At 57.8% G+C, this 16,067-nt stretch overlaps 1 protein-coding gene across 1 annotated transcript; it reads right to left on the reverse strand.

Moving 5' to 3' along the window:
• Positions 1-1,230: 1,230 nt before the first annotated feature.
• On the reverse strand, positions 1,231-16,058 carry LOC112309774 (laminin subunit beta-2-like). The gene is given in 40 exon segments (XM_053929270.1): positions 1,231-1,364; positions 1,641-1,735; positions 1,947-2,116; positions 2,300-2,405; positions 2,407-2,445; positions 2,524-2,713; positions 3,095-3,233; positions 3,342-3,506; positions 3,636-3,892; positions 4,060-4,223; positions 4,391-4,772; positions 5,294-5,390; positions 6,217-6,437; positions 6,521-6,763; positions 7,069-7,232; positions 7,312-7,543; positions 7,631-7,662; positions 7,664-7,772; positions 7,865-8,057; positions 8,545-8,665; positions 8,959-8,992; positions 8,995-9,079; positions 9,166-9,178; positions 9,180-9,322; positions 9,489-9,635; positions 9,869-10,025; positions 10,110-10,189; positions 10,865-10,977; positions 11,096-11,275; positions 11,367-11,555; positions 11,639-11,759; positions 11,852-11,896; positions 11,898-12,051; positions 12,053-12,148; positions 12,150-12,439; positions 13,482-13,723; positions 13,820-13,909; positions 13,992-14,106; positions 14,285-14,495; positions 16,030-16,058. Coding segments are annotated over 40 exon segments (5,787 nt in total).
• Between the last annotated feature and the right edge of the window lie 9 nt (positions 16,059-16,067).

Here is a 16,067-nt window from a genome sequence, read left to right on the forward strand (position 1 = left end):
GCATGGAGTGGATCGCAGGCAGGAATGCAACATTGTGCAGAGGTCCCCTCCCTGCTCTGAAAAAGACCCTCAGTCTAGAAACCCGATTCAGGTCAGCTCAGCTGCAAATCTTTATTGTGTCCTGATGCCCAGACCTCTGCAGAGCAAGGGGAATGTAGTGGGTTTGGAGCTTTAGGCAACCATAGTTAGGGGTGCACCAAGTAGGGGCCATGACATAAGGAAAAGCTAGGAATCTGATCTTTGAGACTTCAAATGGCCCATGGAACATAGCCTTTGTTCCAAGGGTCACTGGTGCTGTGGTAGTCAACAGCAGCTAGGCATTCAGACCCAGGGTGCTGGGGTGGGGCAGGGTCAAGCCCCCCATTCAGGGATGCAGAAAGCTTTATGACACCAGCCCAAGATGAAGGTAAGGGGAGAGACAGAGAAAGGCCACCCCCCACCCGAGGCACGATTCCAGGGGTCTTCGTCTCCACTAGTCACCAAAGCAAGTAGGCATGAGAAGTACAGTCTCAGTATGAAAACAGGTGCTGGGCAGCCGACAACAGACCAAAGGAGAAGCAGGGAGCAGATCCAGATCTCATGGCTCTTTATCTGCTCCAGACCTTCTGGCCTGCCGGGAGTGCCAAGTCCCGGCTGGAATGCGCGCTGCCGGAGCTCTTGCCCCACCCAGGCTCCTGGGACTGAGGCTGGGACGACAGCTCCACGGTCTGGTCCGAGGGCTAGGTCAGGCTGGCTCTGAGGGGCTGGGTGGAGAGTACCTGGAGTCGTGGGCCCAGGGAATAAGGCTGGGGTTCTTCAGGGGAATCACTAGGCTTTACAACGAGAGTCTGGGCAGGAGGTCAGTTAATTTGCTGGACTTTCAGGGTCGCTGGTAGTTACTCCAGTTATCTGGAGTAGGGGTCTCTGGTCACCCTTGGGGTCATGTAGTTAACCTGAGGGGGCTCAGAGATACTAAAGGTGACTCAGAATTTCACATCTCTCAGAGATAAGGATCTTATCAGGGTCTGGGATACTACATGGCCTCGGGGAATTTTACATGATCTCTCTGGTTTCTCAAGGTTAGAGGGCAACTGGAGGACATCATAGGGTCACATGAGCGTTATTCAGGGTTTGCAGGCACTCAGTGGGGTCTGTGGTCTCTCAAAGTCAGGAGATTCCTGGGTCACTCTGGGGTCGCTGAGTCACCCAGGCCATCTCGGAGCCCCTCTGTGTGGCATCCATAGACAGCGGTCAGCAGGTGGCACATGCACTGGCCCACAGCTGCAGGTGCTCAAGCAGCTCTGCTGCCTGCTTCTCCAGGGTCCACATTGTGGCCGCCCTCTTGCCCAAGGTCTGCTCATTCTGCACCAGGCGGCGCTCCAACCCTGGAGATAAGTTGTCCGAGCCAGGCTCTGACCGCTGGCCCTAGTCTCTGACTCTGGTCCTCATCTCTGCCACAACCCTGACTCTAACCCCATCCCCAAATCAGCTCTAACCCAAATCCACATTTGACCTCCTTTCACTCCAGCCCTGACCCCTGGATGAATGCGGACCTGACCTGGACCCAGCCCCGGTCCTCTCACACAGCCCTGTCCTGACTCTGACCCTCCCTCCCGTCCCTGAGCCCCACCACACCCGCCCCACGGTGGCTGGCCACACACCCTGCAGACGGCTCCAGCTGTTCTGCACCTGCTTCCGCAGCTCTTGGGCCTCAGCTCGCGTCTGCTGCACCCGCTCTCCTGCAACTCTGCCACACCTAAGTGGGCCACCTGAAACTCCTGAAGCAGGACCGGACCTGAAACCCCACCCTACCTAGACCCAACACATTGCTGCCTAAGGTTCCTGGAAAGCAGGGAGTTGTAGAGCTTAGACCCTACCTCGGCGCAGCATAGCCCAGGCCCGGCTTTCATCCCACTTCACACTGTTCCAGAGGGTCCCTGAGACCTCGGTGTCCACGGTCCCCTTCTCACCTCGCCTGGCCCTCAGCCAAGCCCATGGCATGTGCTGAACGCTCTTCTGCCTGCTGGGCCTGCCGCTGACTCAGGGCCAAGCGGTTCCTGAGAGCCACAGCTGCACTGGACAGAAGCCCAGGGGTCACAGCCACTGCCAGTGTTATCCAGGCCAGGTGCCCTGCCATCTGGGGCAAAGGTTAGGGGATCACAGGGTGGTCACAGCAGGGCAGCAACTAGGTAAAGTGTTCACATGGTCAGGGTGTTGAGTAGCATCATGGTATCACAGTGGGTCAAGGAACTCGGGGGGAAAATGGGACCACAGCGGCCCCACTGAACAAGAGGTGCAGGGAGCTGAGGGTACGGTGGGCTGTCAACTCCTGTACACTGGCCTCCAGGCCTCTGAGTATCTGCTTTGACGCCTGCAGCCCTTGCTCTGCAGCCCTTGCATCAGTTCCTGCCTCAGCTAGCAACCCGAACACCCAGAGCTTGGTCCTGGGCCCTGGCTGTGCCCTCCCTGAAAGGTACGGATGATCAGGAGGCATCCCTTCCTCTGCACCCTCTGACCTCTGCCTCTAGCCTCCTGGCCCTGCACCTGGTCTACTGTGCCTGATCAAGGACACCTCCAGCTTTGGGCAGCTCCTGGCCTCCAGCGTCCGGGGAAGGGAGGGCACTCTGGATCTGATCCAGCAGGAGGGCCATGCCAGCTGCCCTGCCCTGGGGGAGGGGCACAGCCAGCCCACGCCACGCCACCAGCTCCACACTCATAGCATCCGCACCTTCCTCTGTGGAGGTAGGGATGTTGGATGTGAACTCTGACCCCTGACCCTAACATCTTACTGACTCTGCCTCTGACATGATGACATGGTAGCTGGAGGCTTATAAGGGACAATTATTACATTTTCAGGAATTTGTGAACCAGTTGTTACATGGTAGGTAGACTGTACTCAGCTATGGCGGGGCTACTTCCACTGTGGAAACGGACACACACTATCAGTTCCCCAATCCCCAGCCAGCTGTCACACATCTACCAGCACACTAATCCCCCACCTGAGCCCTGGTCAGGCCTTCTGAGTGGCCTCATCCTGGGAGGAGTGTCACAGCAGGGGCCTGAATGCCCACCAGCCAGCCCTCAGCTGGGAACAGACACACAAGCAGACTCGTGCCCAAAAGGAAACACTGGATCTTATGCACTGTTGCTTGCACAGGGGCTGTGGAGGCCATACCCCAGGGCCCCCTGGCTCGATGCCACATCTCTCTAGCCTGGATTCCCGTGGAGCTTGCTGTGGCTTGGATCTCCTGCAGCTGGGAGGGGCAGGTCAGATGTGAAATATGTCTCTTGTAACCTGATGGCCAAGCTGTGACTCTGTGTCCCCTCCATGGCTCCCGTCCATGGCCCCTATAGCTCTGTACCAGTTACTGATGCTGCTCCAAGGCTGCGATCACTATGTCCGGGCTGTAAGAGGCATTACGGGAGATGACCAGAGCCCACTGGGCAGTGGGCAGGGGCCCAGGGCAAGCGGGAACAACAGAGGGTACAGGAACACAGGCCAGCCCAGGGCCCCGGCCCCTGCATTCCTGCAAACAAGATGGGGGATCCAGAATACACATCTTAATTCCTCTATTGCTCTACACCCAGGTCTACACCTAGGAGAGAGTCCTTGCCTTGTCAACCCCCACCCCCCAGTGATCCATATCTCCACCCACCACTCCGGCTTTGACCAGGAGCCTCAGAAACTGTGGGTGCAGCATCTGGACCCTGTCCACCAGCCCCTTTAGTTTCAGCTTCCACATAGCTATCCTTGTAGGCTGGCCTGTCCCCCACAGAAGCTGCTCTGTGCATCGCCGGGCCTCTCGGGCCTGACCCAGGATGCTGTCTGGTCCTCCAAGTGAGGCCACAGTCTGGGCTCTGAGCATGGCCTCCTAGGAAAGCAGGGCCACCGAGGAGGCTTGGGCTTCAGCATCTGCAGAAGATGGGAGGGATGGATAGAGAGGTGGCTTAGGGCTCACTGTCTGGGGCAGCCTCTAGGTCCCCCATACATGTAAGCAATGGCACCTGGTCCCTTCCTCCTGACCAAGCCTAGCCCCTGCCCTCACTTGCCTGTCCACCTACCTGCCCTTCTGGCCTCACCTTGGACTCCTATGGCCCTCTTGGGTGAGGCCAAGCCCTTGAGAGAGTCTAGCTCCCAGGATAATTCTTCCAGACGTTCACACTGTCCCCTAACCCGTGACTTGCTTTCTGCCACAACCTGTCCTGGAGCCCACCCCATCTGGGCCAGTTCAGTCATTGCCCTCCTGTGGGGAGATGGTGTGTCAGCATGGCTGGAGATGTCTCTCCTCCATGATTCCTCACTGAAGAAAACCCAACTCAGAACTCAGACAGGCCAATCTGGGGCCCTCTGAACCCCTGACCCTGGGAAGCTAGCTGGAGGCCTTTTCCCTGCGGACCCCAGGCCCCTTGCCTGAGTCCAGCTATCCACTCTGTAAGTTGCTGCAGGATCCCCACAGTGGGTGAAGGAGATTCCAGGAGCGTCTGTGCCTGCTGCAGGACTGCCTCCAGGGCCTGCTGGCGTCCACCCTGGTCCCTAACACCCCAGCCAGGAGTCCCCTGGTATAGGGCAGCTGCCTCCTGGGCCACAGCTTCCAGCTGCAGCTGGAGCAAAACCAGGTGTTGGTCCCAGGAGGTAAAACAGGCAGGGCAGGTCGTGCAGTGTGGGAAGCCACCTCTGGAGCCACAGGCACATGCCTGGCACTTCGGCCCCAAGATGTCCTCTCTGCAGAGGCAGGCACCTGTGTACAGGTCACAGCCGGGTGAGATGGAGCCCTGTGGGTCGCAGGCACAAGCTGTAGAGGAGAGAAAGGGTCTGGGCAGGGTGCAGGCAGTGCCCGCTTTTGCCTTGCCTCCCAAAGAGAAGGAAAAAGCCCAAAGGAGGAGAATGGCCCTGTGAGAGTGTGAGGGTGCACACCAGCCCTCGACCAAGCCACTGTTCAGAATTGCCACGGCACTGCCATCACCCTGGCCAGAGCAGCCCTCTGTGTGGCAGCCCTTGGGCAGGAAAACAGCACAGAGACACAGGGGCTCTGCAGCCCGGTCAGGGGCCAGCTGCAGTCCGGGCCTGGCAGGGTGGTCAGGGAAGAGCCACCCAATGTGTCCTCTCTGCGGGTGTGCCTACCACACCTGGTTTTGCCAACACTGCTCCCCTACAGCTGTCATCGTGAGTACTTCTTGAGGTTTCAGAGCAAACAGCAGTAAACATTCTGCAATCTCCCTCAGGAAACCCCACTGTCCCCTGCTACTCTACACGGAGTGGCTCCTTCAGGGCAGCCTCGGCCCTGGTGGCGGGTCATGCGAGTGCCCCTCTCACCTCTGCACTCCTGCTCTGGGTCACCCCAGTACCCATCCTGATACTGGGAGCACGTGTGGCCCCCAAATCCTGCCCAGCAGGGGCATTGACCTGTGACCTGGGGGGAGAGTGTGCAGACTGTCAGCGGGAATGAAGAACCTCCCCTGGAAGAGGGAGAGGATTTGACTGCTCAGAGGCAGCATCTGCACTGCTGAGAGCACACGAGCACGCTGTCTCCCCGTCTGCCCTGCCCCTGCTGCAGGCAGCACCTACACCTGCCTTGGCTGAGGGCGTCTCCCTTCCTGCTTCCTCTGGCCCGACCCCCTTGGCCAGCCTCGCCTCCCACAGACCCTCTGGGTTCTCAACTCCTGACCTGCTGCCCTTTGCTCTTCTGTGTCCTGAATTGAACTCCCCACTGTGTCCAGACCCTCACCCCCTGCCTCCTTCACCTAACTGCCACACTCTCCTCCCTAAAGGCACAAGGACACACTTCAGGCCTCATGTCACCAATGGCTGACCACTACCCTCCTGGGAACACGGGCTTCCCATGGCCATCCCTCTCTGCTGCACCAGCTCTCCCCCTGAACCCTTTGCCCGCCTCTCACTCAGCTTCCTTCCCAGCCCTCCACACCCTCAGCTCCCCCCGACCCACGCTCATTCTTCTTGACCCACTCACAAGGGTGACCCACGCACTAATGCAGGGCTGCACATAGGGTCAGGCACACGCAGGCTCATGTCTGGTCTCCCCGGGCCTGTTCACGAGCTCATCGTTAACATCACACAAGCACATAGATTCACACAGCTGCTTGCAGCCACACGTACCTCAGTGCTGGTGGTTCCGTGAACACTCACACCAGCCATAAGTTACACCCTGTCATGAGCTCACACACATCCACTCACACCTGACCACAGCCACGTGCTACATGCAACACAGGTTCACTCACTGGGTGACACGCTGGATGCAGAGAGTGGTGCGCATGGCAGCTGCAGGGCTCACACCCCTGAAGTCCCCCTAGGTTCCAGAAGAGGGGGACACAGAGGCTGCAGTCCTGCCCTAGTGTGTGGGGGCAGCATGGGCACTGCCTGCTGAGCTGGTTGCAGAAGCAGGCTTCAGCCCCAGATGGGCACCTCGAAGGGATGGTGTCCCAGGGATCACAGCTGCAGCCTGAGGAGAGGAAGGGTGTGGCAGGGACAGAGGAAAGATAACCCACCTACCACCCTAGGATGCCTCCACGCACCCCACCACACACTCATGCCAGCCCCCTGGGCGCAAGGCACTGCCGTGGAAGCCAGGCCTGCAGTGGGCGCAGCCAGGGCCATGTCTGTGGTGCAGACATCTCTGGCAGTGCCCACTGTTGGGGTCACAGGCAGTGGGGTCCCGGGGGTCAATGTTGTTGTTACATTGGCAGGGCCAGCACAGACTCCTTCTGGGGTCCCCTCCTGGCCGAGGGCACCCAAAGTAGCCCGAGGAACAGCGGTCACAGTGGGGCCCTGGAGGGATTGGGGTACGTGTAGTTGTCTCAGGTTCCTTGCGGACTACAGGTCCCTCATACCCAACCAGAAAGTCCATGGCTTAGCCCAGAGGGCCGAAGACACAATAGTTACATTAAGGCCCACCTCCTGGCTTACAAGCTCCAGGTCTGTAATTCCTCCCATTTGACCCTCACTCCTTCCATGGGAACCCCTTGAGGAGAGGTGCCTGGCTTGCAGCTTAACATACAGGTGGCCCTGGCAAAGATTTGCCTCATGAACAGATGAGAAGGGCCACAGGTTTGTCACTGCCAGCCATGCCTCACCTGCATAGCCAGGTGCACAGAGGCACAGGACACGTCCACTTGCACTGTCCATATGGCAGGAAGTCCCATGATAGAGGCCAGAGCTAGGGGGCCCAGGACAGAGGCAGGGCCAACACCGCTGGCCTGAGCCCAGGGTGGGGTCTCCGCAGTAGCCATCCAAGCACCTGGGGGAAACAGCACATGGAATGGGGCCTGGCCCACGCATCCTAATTCCCACCCAACGCTTCCAGGCCCAGCACTCACCTCTCACAGTGCCGGCCTGTCGTGGCTCTGTGGCAGGCCTGGCAGACGCCTGTAAGTGGGTGGCACAGCTCAGCATGCCCATTGCAGACACAGGGCTGGCAGTGTGGGAAGCCCCACTGGTCGGGGAGGCAGCGGTCACAGCGATGACGAGCAAGGGGCGCCCGGCATGTGCACTGCCCGCTCACAGGGTTACAGATGGCACTGGTGGCACCCTTGGAATGCCAGCGGCACTCTGTGGGGAATGACAGGACGATCAAACCATGCAGAGAAAGGAGGTGGCTGGTCTCAGACCTCACACCCACTGGCCCCAAAAGCTCACCACTGCAGCCGGTGGGACCCAAGCCACATGTTCTGCACACAGTGGTCACAGGTATGACCAATGATGTTAGGGCGGCAGGGGCACTGCCCACCCATCAGGGTGCACTCAGTACTCAGCAAACCCTGGGGGTGGCACTCACATGCTGGCAAGAGAAAGGGCAAGATCAGATGAATCTCATGGTGCCTCCTCTGACCCCTCTCCTGCAGCCCCGTCTAGCCACAGACACACACTTGTGGAGGTCACCCCCATGAAGCAGGGCCGAGATGCTGCAGAGGAGGTGGGCACAGGCCTCGGGCATGGCGCCGGGCAGGCCCGTCCTCACTGCCTCCATGCAGCCTGCCTTGCGGAGCTCCTGCAAGCGCCCTGTGGCCTCAGGGTCCACAGGTCTCAGCCCAGGCAGCTCCTTCACCCTTGGAAGGAGTGCAACCTGGCAGGAGGGTGGAGGGCAGCAGGCAGCAGACACCAACACAGCCCTGTGCACTAACATCCACTACCCACTGCCCTTCCTTGCACAGGCCCTCATAGCCCTTCCGGCCCCTTTCCAGTTTCTCCTTCCTCTCCAGTAGCCCCAATATAGTCTGGGTCAAGCCCCCCTCCACTCAGAATTTTTGCAGCAGGGCCCCGTCAGTCCCCGACAGTCCATTTACCCCACATCTCTTTTCTGCTCGAGTCCTTTCATGGTTCCCCACTATCCCTCTGCTGGTCCGCAAGTTCCAGTGACGTCTGGTGCCTGCCTGTTCTCACCTCCTGTCCTCAGAATGTGATTTCCCCACCTGATCCTCCTTCCTACACTCTCCACCTGCCTCAGTCCTTTAGGTGCAGTTCCAGGCCTCCGTGACCCCGTCCCTCAGCCCAGATTGTCTGCTGTACCTTGTGCCTCCCCCAGAGGTGGGGTGGAGCCCCTAGAATCTCACCGAACCCGGAAAGATGATGCCTCCCTCAGGCCTCCGGCCCGCTTTGGTCCGCCACAGGCGCAGGGTCACGGAGTAATGTGCTCCCGGTTCAAAGCAGAAAGGTATGGATAGAACCACAGCTCTGTAGGGAGTGGGGAGAGCATAAAGGGTGGGATAAGGAGGTCAGGATCAAGTGGTCCCAGTAGTGACCCATTTCTGTTTTTAGTGATTGGGTCCAACATGTCATCATACGACCAATGGAAAAAGAACAGCTTCTTAAATCTTGCTCTATTTTAAATTAAGCACCTGTTTCGATTGTTCTAGACATGATGATGTTCCATACTGGACATTTTCCACCTTGGCTGGGTGTTGTGTCCAATGTGTTGGGAGCACAATAGGGTCTCGGTATCAGGGGCATCACAGTGTCCTGCCTACCTGTGTGCATGGGTCAAGGTGGCCTGGAAGAGTGCTCCGAGGGCAGCAGGTGGGCACAGTGAGTTTTGCTGGGCAGAGATTGGGCACAAACACTGACTAATGCCTGTCAGTCTTTAGATGCCTAGGGTCAGGGGTCAGCAGTCATAGAACTGTCCCTACCCACCACCCAGCACCACCATCCACCTGCCTGGCACCCATGCCACTGACCTGGGTCTCATAGCAGGACAATGGCATACTCCAGGGCACGAGGCACTGTGGGAGCCAGCAGAGAGAGGCCAGCCCCACTGACTACACGTGCAAAGTCTAAGCCAGTCTGCAGTGTGAAGCCAGCTCCCAGATGCAGGGACACGGGTTCCTCTGGGGCCTGGATATGACACATAGACGCCCAGGCCCAGGCCACTCCAGGACCTAGAACCCTCAGGACTCAGGTTTCCTTCCCCCGAGACTCCAGAGACTCAAATCCCCAGGGCCAGGGTCCCTATTAAGGCCCTAGTGACTGGTGACTTTACCCTGCTCCTCTGATGCCTCACTGTGAGTGGCTGGTGGCTGTAGCAGGCTCACCTGATAGGGTGGAGGGCACATCAAGGGTCACGCTGTCTCTGAAGTCGGGTCTGGAGCCAGTGAGGGGAGCTCCCTGAGGCTTGTGTACAGTGGGAAGGAGCAGGCCAGGGGGCTCCCTGGGGGCAAGTGGGGTATCAGTGTCCTCCAACATTCTGGACCTGTCCTCTCCCACATGATCCTGGGAATGTGGACTAAGACACCAAACCTCTGACCGTGCTGATGGCCCCACCTTACTAACCTTGCCCAGCCTCTTCTTCCAACTAGCTCTCTCTGGATATTCCCTCCCTCCTCCAAACCCCAAGGTCTGAGTCTTTATTTCCTCCTGCCCCTGCTCCTCCTGGACATTCACAGGCAGCTGAGGGTCAGCTGTCTGGAGGCTCTGGCCGAGCTTGGCTTCAGCAGTGGCCTGGTCAAGGGCAGTGCAGAAGTACCGAGATTGGAGTTCATGGAAGCGATGGCCGTGGAGATGGGGGTGGCACAGACATACATCCTCCCCTGCAGAACACCTGGGTGAGTGTGGGGGTGGGGAGGGGACAGAATCAACACCCAATTCTTGCCACTTGAGCCCACTCCCAGGCTCTGCCTTGTACCTGTTGCTGTAGGCACCCCCAAAGTCACAGTCACAGGGCCTGCAGCCTAGAGAGTCATTGCTCAGACCCCAGAACTCGGGCTGCAAGAGACAAGGGAGGGTGGAGGAAGGACAGCTCGATCTGGACAGGGTTAGGGTTAGGGTGAGGGTTAGGGTTAGGTGCCTGGGAGGTCATTTACAGAACTGCCTGTTGCAGGAGGAAGGGGGCTGAGGAGAGGGCTGGAATGCTCCTCTGCCTGTGGCTGCGAAGGGGCGAGGGGACCCCGGTGTACTCCTGCTTCATGGAGGGGAGGTAAAAAGAAAGAAGATGAGGACACAGCTCTGGCTGGTGTGGCTCAGTGGATTGCAAACCGAAAAAGATTGCTGCTTTGATTCCCAGTCAGGACACATGCCTGGGCTGTGGGTCAGGTACCTAGTTAGGGGTGCGCAAGAGGCAGATGATGGATGTTTCTCTCCCTCTCTTTCTCCTTCCCTTCCCCTCTCTCTAAAAATAAATAAAATCTTAATATTTTATCTTAATATCTTAACATTTTATTTATTTATTTTTAGAAAGAGGGGAAGGGAAGGAGAGAGGCAGAGAAACATCACTGTGCAAAAGAGATACAGATGGTGACCAGGTGACCAGGTCAGGAAGTGGCACCACCCCATGTGCAAGGCTCAGTCTGCAGTCACGCTGTATTTAGTCTTATTCTTGTCAGCTTCCAGAAGCTCAGTGCCCAAGATCAAGGTCAAATCAAAAGGTCGGTCAAGACTCACCAGACAATGGCTGCAGTCCTGTCCAGAGACAAAGCGTTTGCAGTGACAAGCACCGCTGGACAGATCACAGGCATGAATGCCAGGGACTCGGCCCCTGGGGCCGCACCTGCAGGCTGAGGTGCAAGGCTCTCAGGATGCTAATGGGACCGCTGCAGGGGTGTGCGGGTGCATGTGTTGTTATTAGGGCAGAGCAAGGACATGGGGGTGGGGTCCACTCTTAGGGTCACTCACGCTGGCAGCCTTCTGAGTGGGTAAGGCTCAGGCCATAGTGACCCGGCCGGCAGGAGTCACAGCGTTGGCCCCAGATGTTTACTTTGCAGCGACACTGCCCAGAGAGGAGGCCGTGGGTCTCATCTGTGTGGGCATCACACAATCCCCTTTCCAGGGCACCCACAGGGTCACAGTCACAGGCTGGGTCAGGAGTCAGAGTGAGGACAGAGTTAGGTCAGAGGTCACCATGGAGGGGAAGGGTCGGTGAGGTGAGTTGGGGTTGGAGGCTCATGTTTGCAGGAGTGAGGGTAACGGGGATCTTCCTGGGGGTCTCGGTGGAAGAAGGGCCAGCAGAGCTCACAGCGGCGCCCAGCTGTGTTGTGTTGACACGCATCACACATACCTTTGTTCATGTTGCCAGAAGCCAGGTAGAGGGCCATGTCAAAGTGACAGCTGTGGGTGTGCCCGTGGCACTGGCACTCTGGGGCAGAACAAGGAAGGAGGATGTAGAGTCAGGTTCCCCCTTGGCCAGTGTGGCCAAGACGGGTAGGGTGTGGTACCTACTCCGGCAGGCATGGGGGTGCCCAAGCTCTGCTGGGTGCCATGGGTGGTCCTGGTGCAGGTCCCCGCAGCGCTCACAGTGGGCACCTGCTGTGTGATGGCGGCAGACGCAAAGGCCACGCACCTGGCAGAAAGGAGGGCAAGGCGAGTCTGCCCCAGTCCCCCAGCAAGCTTGCCTACCCCACCAGCCGCAGATGCCCCTCCTCCGGCGCTCACCATGCCTTCCACATTGGCTGGCGCCCCAGGCGCAGGTCTGCACTCAAGAGGCGTGGCCATGGCACAGGCAGCTGCCTCTGGCCACAAGCTCATAGAGGGCATAGTAGTAGAAGGGGTGTCCCTTGAGGCCTCCCAGGGGCCTGTCACCCAGGTTGTGCAGTTCGGAGAAGTTCACACGGAGGTTAGTCACATGCAGGAGCACTAGAGACAGATTGTGAGGCCTCAGGTGCTCTGCTTGTCATTCTGCTATGGCTGGAATTTGGGCAAGGAATGGGGGGCTGTCTCTCTCCTCTCTGTATCATTGCAGCCAGCTCCCCCAGCACCCCTACTGTGGGACTTCCCTGTCCCCGTTCCCCTGGGAATACCATTTGAGGATGACCACAGCCTAATGGTGGTAATTCCATCTCTGCACTGCTCCAGCCCTGGTATCCTTCCCGAGCTGAGGCATGCACACCCCACTGCCTCCTGGATGCCCCATTCTGGCATCTCTAGACATCTGAAACCTGCTTCCCCAATGCGGTAAAAGATTCCATCCCCGGCCCATCATCCAAACCACATAGGGCATTGGTTTGCTTGTTTATCCACCATCTTTCTCACTTTTATGTCAGCGTCAAGAAGATGGTGACCTTGTCTATCTGCTCCCCACCGAAAGTGGCTCGGAAGAGGCTGACACAGAGCGGGGTGCGTGTTAAACGTGCACATGGACAGAGAGGTAGGTCTGTGGCTCCTCTTTCCGCTCCACAGCTTAAGTCTAGCGACCTGGCCAAGGCTACCTTCTCTCTCTCCTTTGGAAGGCTTCCTCTTTCTCCTGATCAAAGGAGTGGGGACCTAGCATGGAAGTTCGGGATGGGTAGTTGGTAATAACCACAGTCAAGGTGGGTGGAGAGTGTAGAGAAAAAGCTAGTTTGGGGTTTGTCCTCCTGCTGCGTACTCGCCTGGCCTGGCTCTGGGACACCTTGTAGGATGATGATTGTGTCTCTTTTGTCCTTTATTTAACAAGAATTCTGATTTACAATGTCACCCCAAGACACCCTGGTGCCACCTAGAGGCAGCTGCAGGGATATAGGGTGCCAATTAAGGCCAGGATGATGGAGAGGGAGGGCAATCACGGGCATGGGGGTGGGGGTGGGGGTGGGGGGGTGGGGGTGGGGGACATGATAGGGGCAGTGATGGAGGCTCCCGAAGTGGAGAGTTATGAGACATAGTGATAGGAGCAGAGATGTGGGGGCCGGTTTTGGGGACTGGTGCAGACAGCGGTGATAGGGACCACAATGGGGACCCACACATGAATTCAGTGACAGGGCAGATGGCGGAAATTCCTACCCATGCCAGTCCCCACACAATGGGCACTGGTATGGGGAACAGTGCTGGGACAGGAGTGAGGCCCTTAACAGGGACCCCCAACAGAGCACTATGATGCAGCAGGGCCGGGGAACAAGGCTGGGGACCAAGCTGCTTACCTAACACCCTGCCTCACTGTGGCACACACCCAGGCAGGACCTCGCCTCCCCCCAGTTTTTGGCTGCTCTGATACACAGGGACTCCAGGACTGGCTGGGAGAGTTACCCTGAATCTTGGGGTCATTTGGGTTCTCCACCAGGATGGCTGGGTCCAGAACTTTGAAAATCACCTGAGGAAGAAGCAAGCCTGAGCCTCTGGCTTCACTCCAGGGCCCAAACCCCCTTCCTCTGGGCCTGACCTTGTCCTCAGTGGGAGGCTCAATGTCTGAGTAATGCTGATCAGAGACGAGGTCACCGACTCTGTGGCCAGGGGCAAGAGGGATCCCAGGAAAGAGGCGTGAGCAGTTGTGGGCAAAGTATTGGTACACGTGCCAGGAGCAGCCATGGTCCACTGACCGCTCGAGGTTCAGAGCTGCTGGGCAAGAACGTCTGGGGTGGGGGAGGGGTCCTTGGGTTACCAGGGGTAAGCATCTCTGGTGGCCACCGGGACAGGAGGTGCACAGCAAGCTTTCAGGCTGGGTCACCTTGAAAGTCATGACGAGGTGGGTAAAGTAGAAGGCACTCTCTAGGTCTAGCTGGATGGTGACGTTCTCAACACCTGTAACCACAAGGGCTGGCCAGTGACCAGCCCCTGACCTCAGACCCCAAACCCACACACAAAGGTACACCAGCACCCTCACCACTCTCAGCTCGCCACCAGGTCTTGCTGCCAGTGGGTCCACTTGGGGAGATCACATTCTCAATGCCATGGCCACCACGGTCCCAAGAGTCACAAAAGAAGCAATCTTCAGCATCCTAGCAGTGCCCAAGGAGACAGACTAGGCAGGAGGTGCACGATTGCACCCCCCCCCCCCAAAAAAAAAAAAAACTTAACAGCACAGACCTCTCCTATAGCCCCCAGCAATGACGTGAATTCCCACAGGGCCCAGGAGAACCCAGAAACACCACAGTTAAAGGCCTCCCCCTCCCCCACCTGGAAGTGACTGACAGTGCAGTAGGGCTCAGGGCTGTGGAGTCCACAGGTGGACGAGGCATGAAGATTCTGGGCACGGCCAATAAGCAGGTGGCCGATGGGTGGGTAGCAGCTGCCAAATGAGCAGCCGGGTGGGAAAAGTGTGTCTGGCATCTCCTGGGCAATTGTTCTGTGAGCCTGGACTGGGAAGGATAGGGTCTGAGTAGAGATCCTAGGGGACCCCCTCTAACCTCACCCCACCCCATCAGGAGGCTTGGAGACTTCTTGCCCTCTGAACAGCTCTCGGGAAAACAGCTAACTTCTCACCCATTAATGGTGGCAAAAGCAGCAGCATCAACAGAACTGAAAGGAGGGGGCCTAGCCTAGCTGGGGGTCCAGTGCGGTGGGAGCTGGGATCAGGCCTGCGAGAGAGGATGCAGGGTGGGTCCCAAGCTGGGCCACCCTTGAGGAGCTGAGTGTAGCCCTCAGGTCATTCCCCATACTCACAAGGCAGATGGAAGCAGGGTTGTCAGAGGCAATATGCATGCAGTGCTGTGGGACCACCATGCAGCTGGGAGCAAGGGGGTCCCCAGAGCCAGAAAAACCAAGGGAATCCCCACCCAGAGGAAGGATATTAGTAACGGCCACCAGATGCAGAAAGGTGGGAGGGGACACCAAGAAGCACTCAAGAGCTTCTCTGCAGGTTCTCCGTCTGCAGCAACCAGGGCTAGTGGGGCCAGAGTTCAGACTAACCCACAGAGACAGAAAAGATCTGATTCTCATTCAAATGAGGTTCCCACCCCTAGTCCTGAAAGGCTGTGCATCTCCATGGGCTTCTGGGGAATGTGTCCCCCTCCCTGCCAGCTCCAGCCACTGCCTTTCAGGCTGGGCAGCCAGCAAAAGACTGGCAGATGGGCAGGGAGCTAGTTTTGTTCAGGGCTCAAAGCCCAGCCCCCTCTCTGAAGCAGGAAGAACTGATAATACCTGAAATGTACAGGCCCCTGATAGGAGGCATGAGGTTGGACTTGGGAACAAATGGAGCACATGGAACCCAAGCAGAAAGCACTGTTGATGGATACAACCTGGAGAGGCTCCTGGCTCAACTGCCACAGTATCCCACCCACCCAAGGAAAAAATTTCTAAGTCAAGTGAGGGCAGATTCTGTGCCCTACAACCCAGGGCTCTCAACTCTGACTCTACCCAACTCCTTGTTAATTGGAAAAGTCAAGGCTAGTCACTCTCTTTTGGAAGGAGGGAGGAGAGGCAAAAGTATGTCAGCCACTTCAGGGCAGACGGGCCCAGGCAAAGTCCCAAGGCTTCAGCCAAAGCAGACTGGAAGACAAGGCCAGGGTGTCTGCATCGCCCCTGGGGAGCAGTATCACAAAACCCCCTTCCCTGGCCTACAAACCTGCAGGGTGCAAGGTTCCCCACAGCCACTTATTGTCCTATCTGAATAATAAACCAGGGCAGCCCAAAGGGGAGGTGTCCCACCTAAGTGGCTCTGCCCCTGCCCCAGGAGCTGCCTCTTACACATCTAGAGAGGGCAGGACATCCAGAGGGGCCTGGAAGCCCATCCCTTCCCAGACTTCCCATCACTCATATTGACGGCCTGCCCTAGGCTACCAGCACTCTCTCTCGCAGCCCTGTTCCTATATGCTCATGCTGGCTTATCGCAGCCACACACACACACGGAGACCATGGACAGTAGGCAAGGAGACTGGAAGATGGAAAGGTATAAAACGTGATAGATGAAACAGTGAACATACAAGTTGAAGAGTAACAAGTCACAGTGCATTGCGCCATG

Source organism: Desmodus rotundus, chromosome 8, assembly GCF_022682495.2.
Source record: "Desmodus rotundus isolate HL8 chromosome 8, HLdesRot8A.1, whole genome shotgun sequence".
Lineage (NCBI taxonomy): Eukaryota > Metazoa > Chordata > Mammalia > Chiroptera > Phyllostomidae > Desmodus > Desmodus rotundus.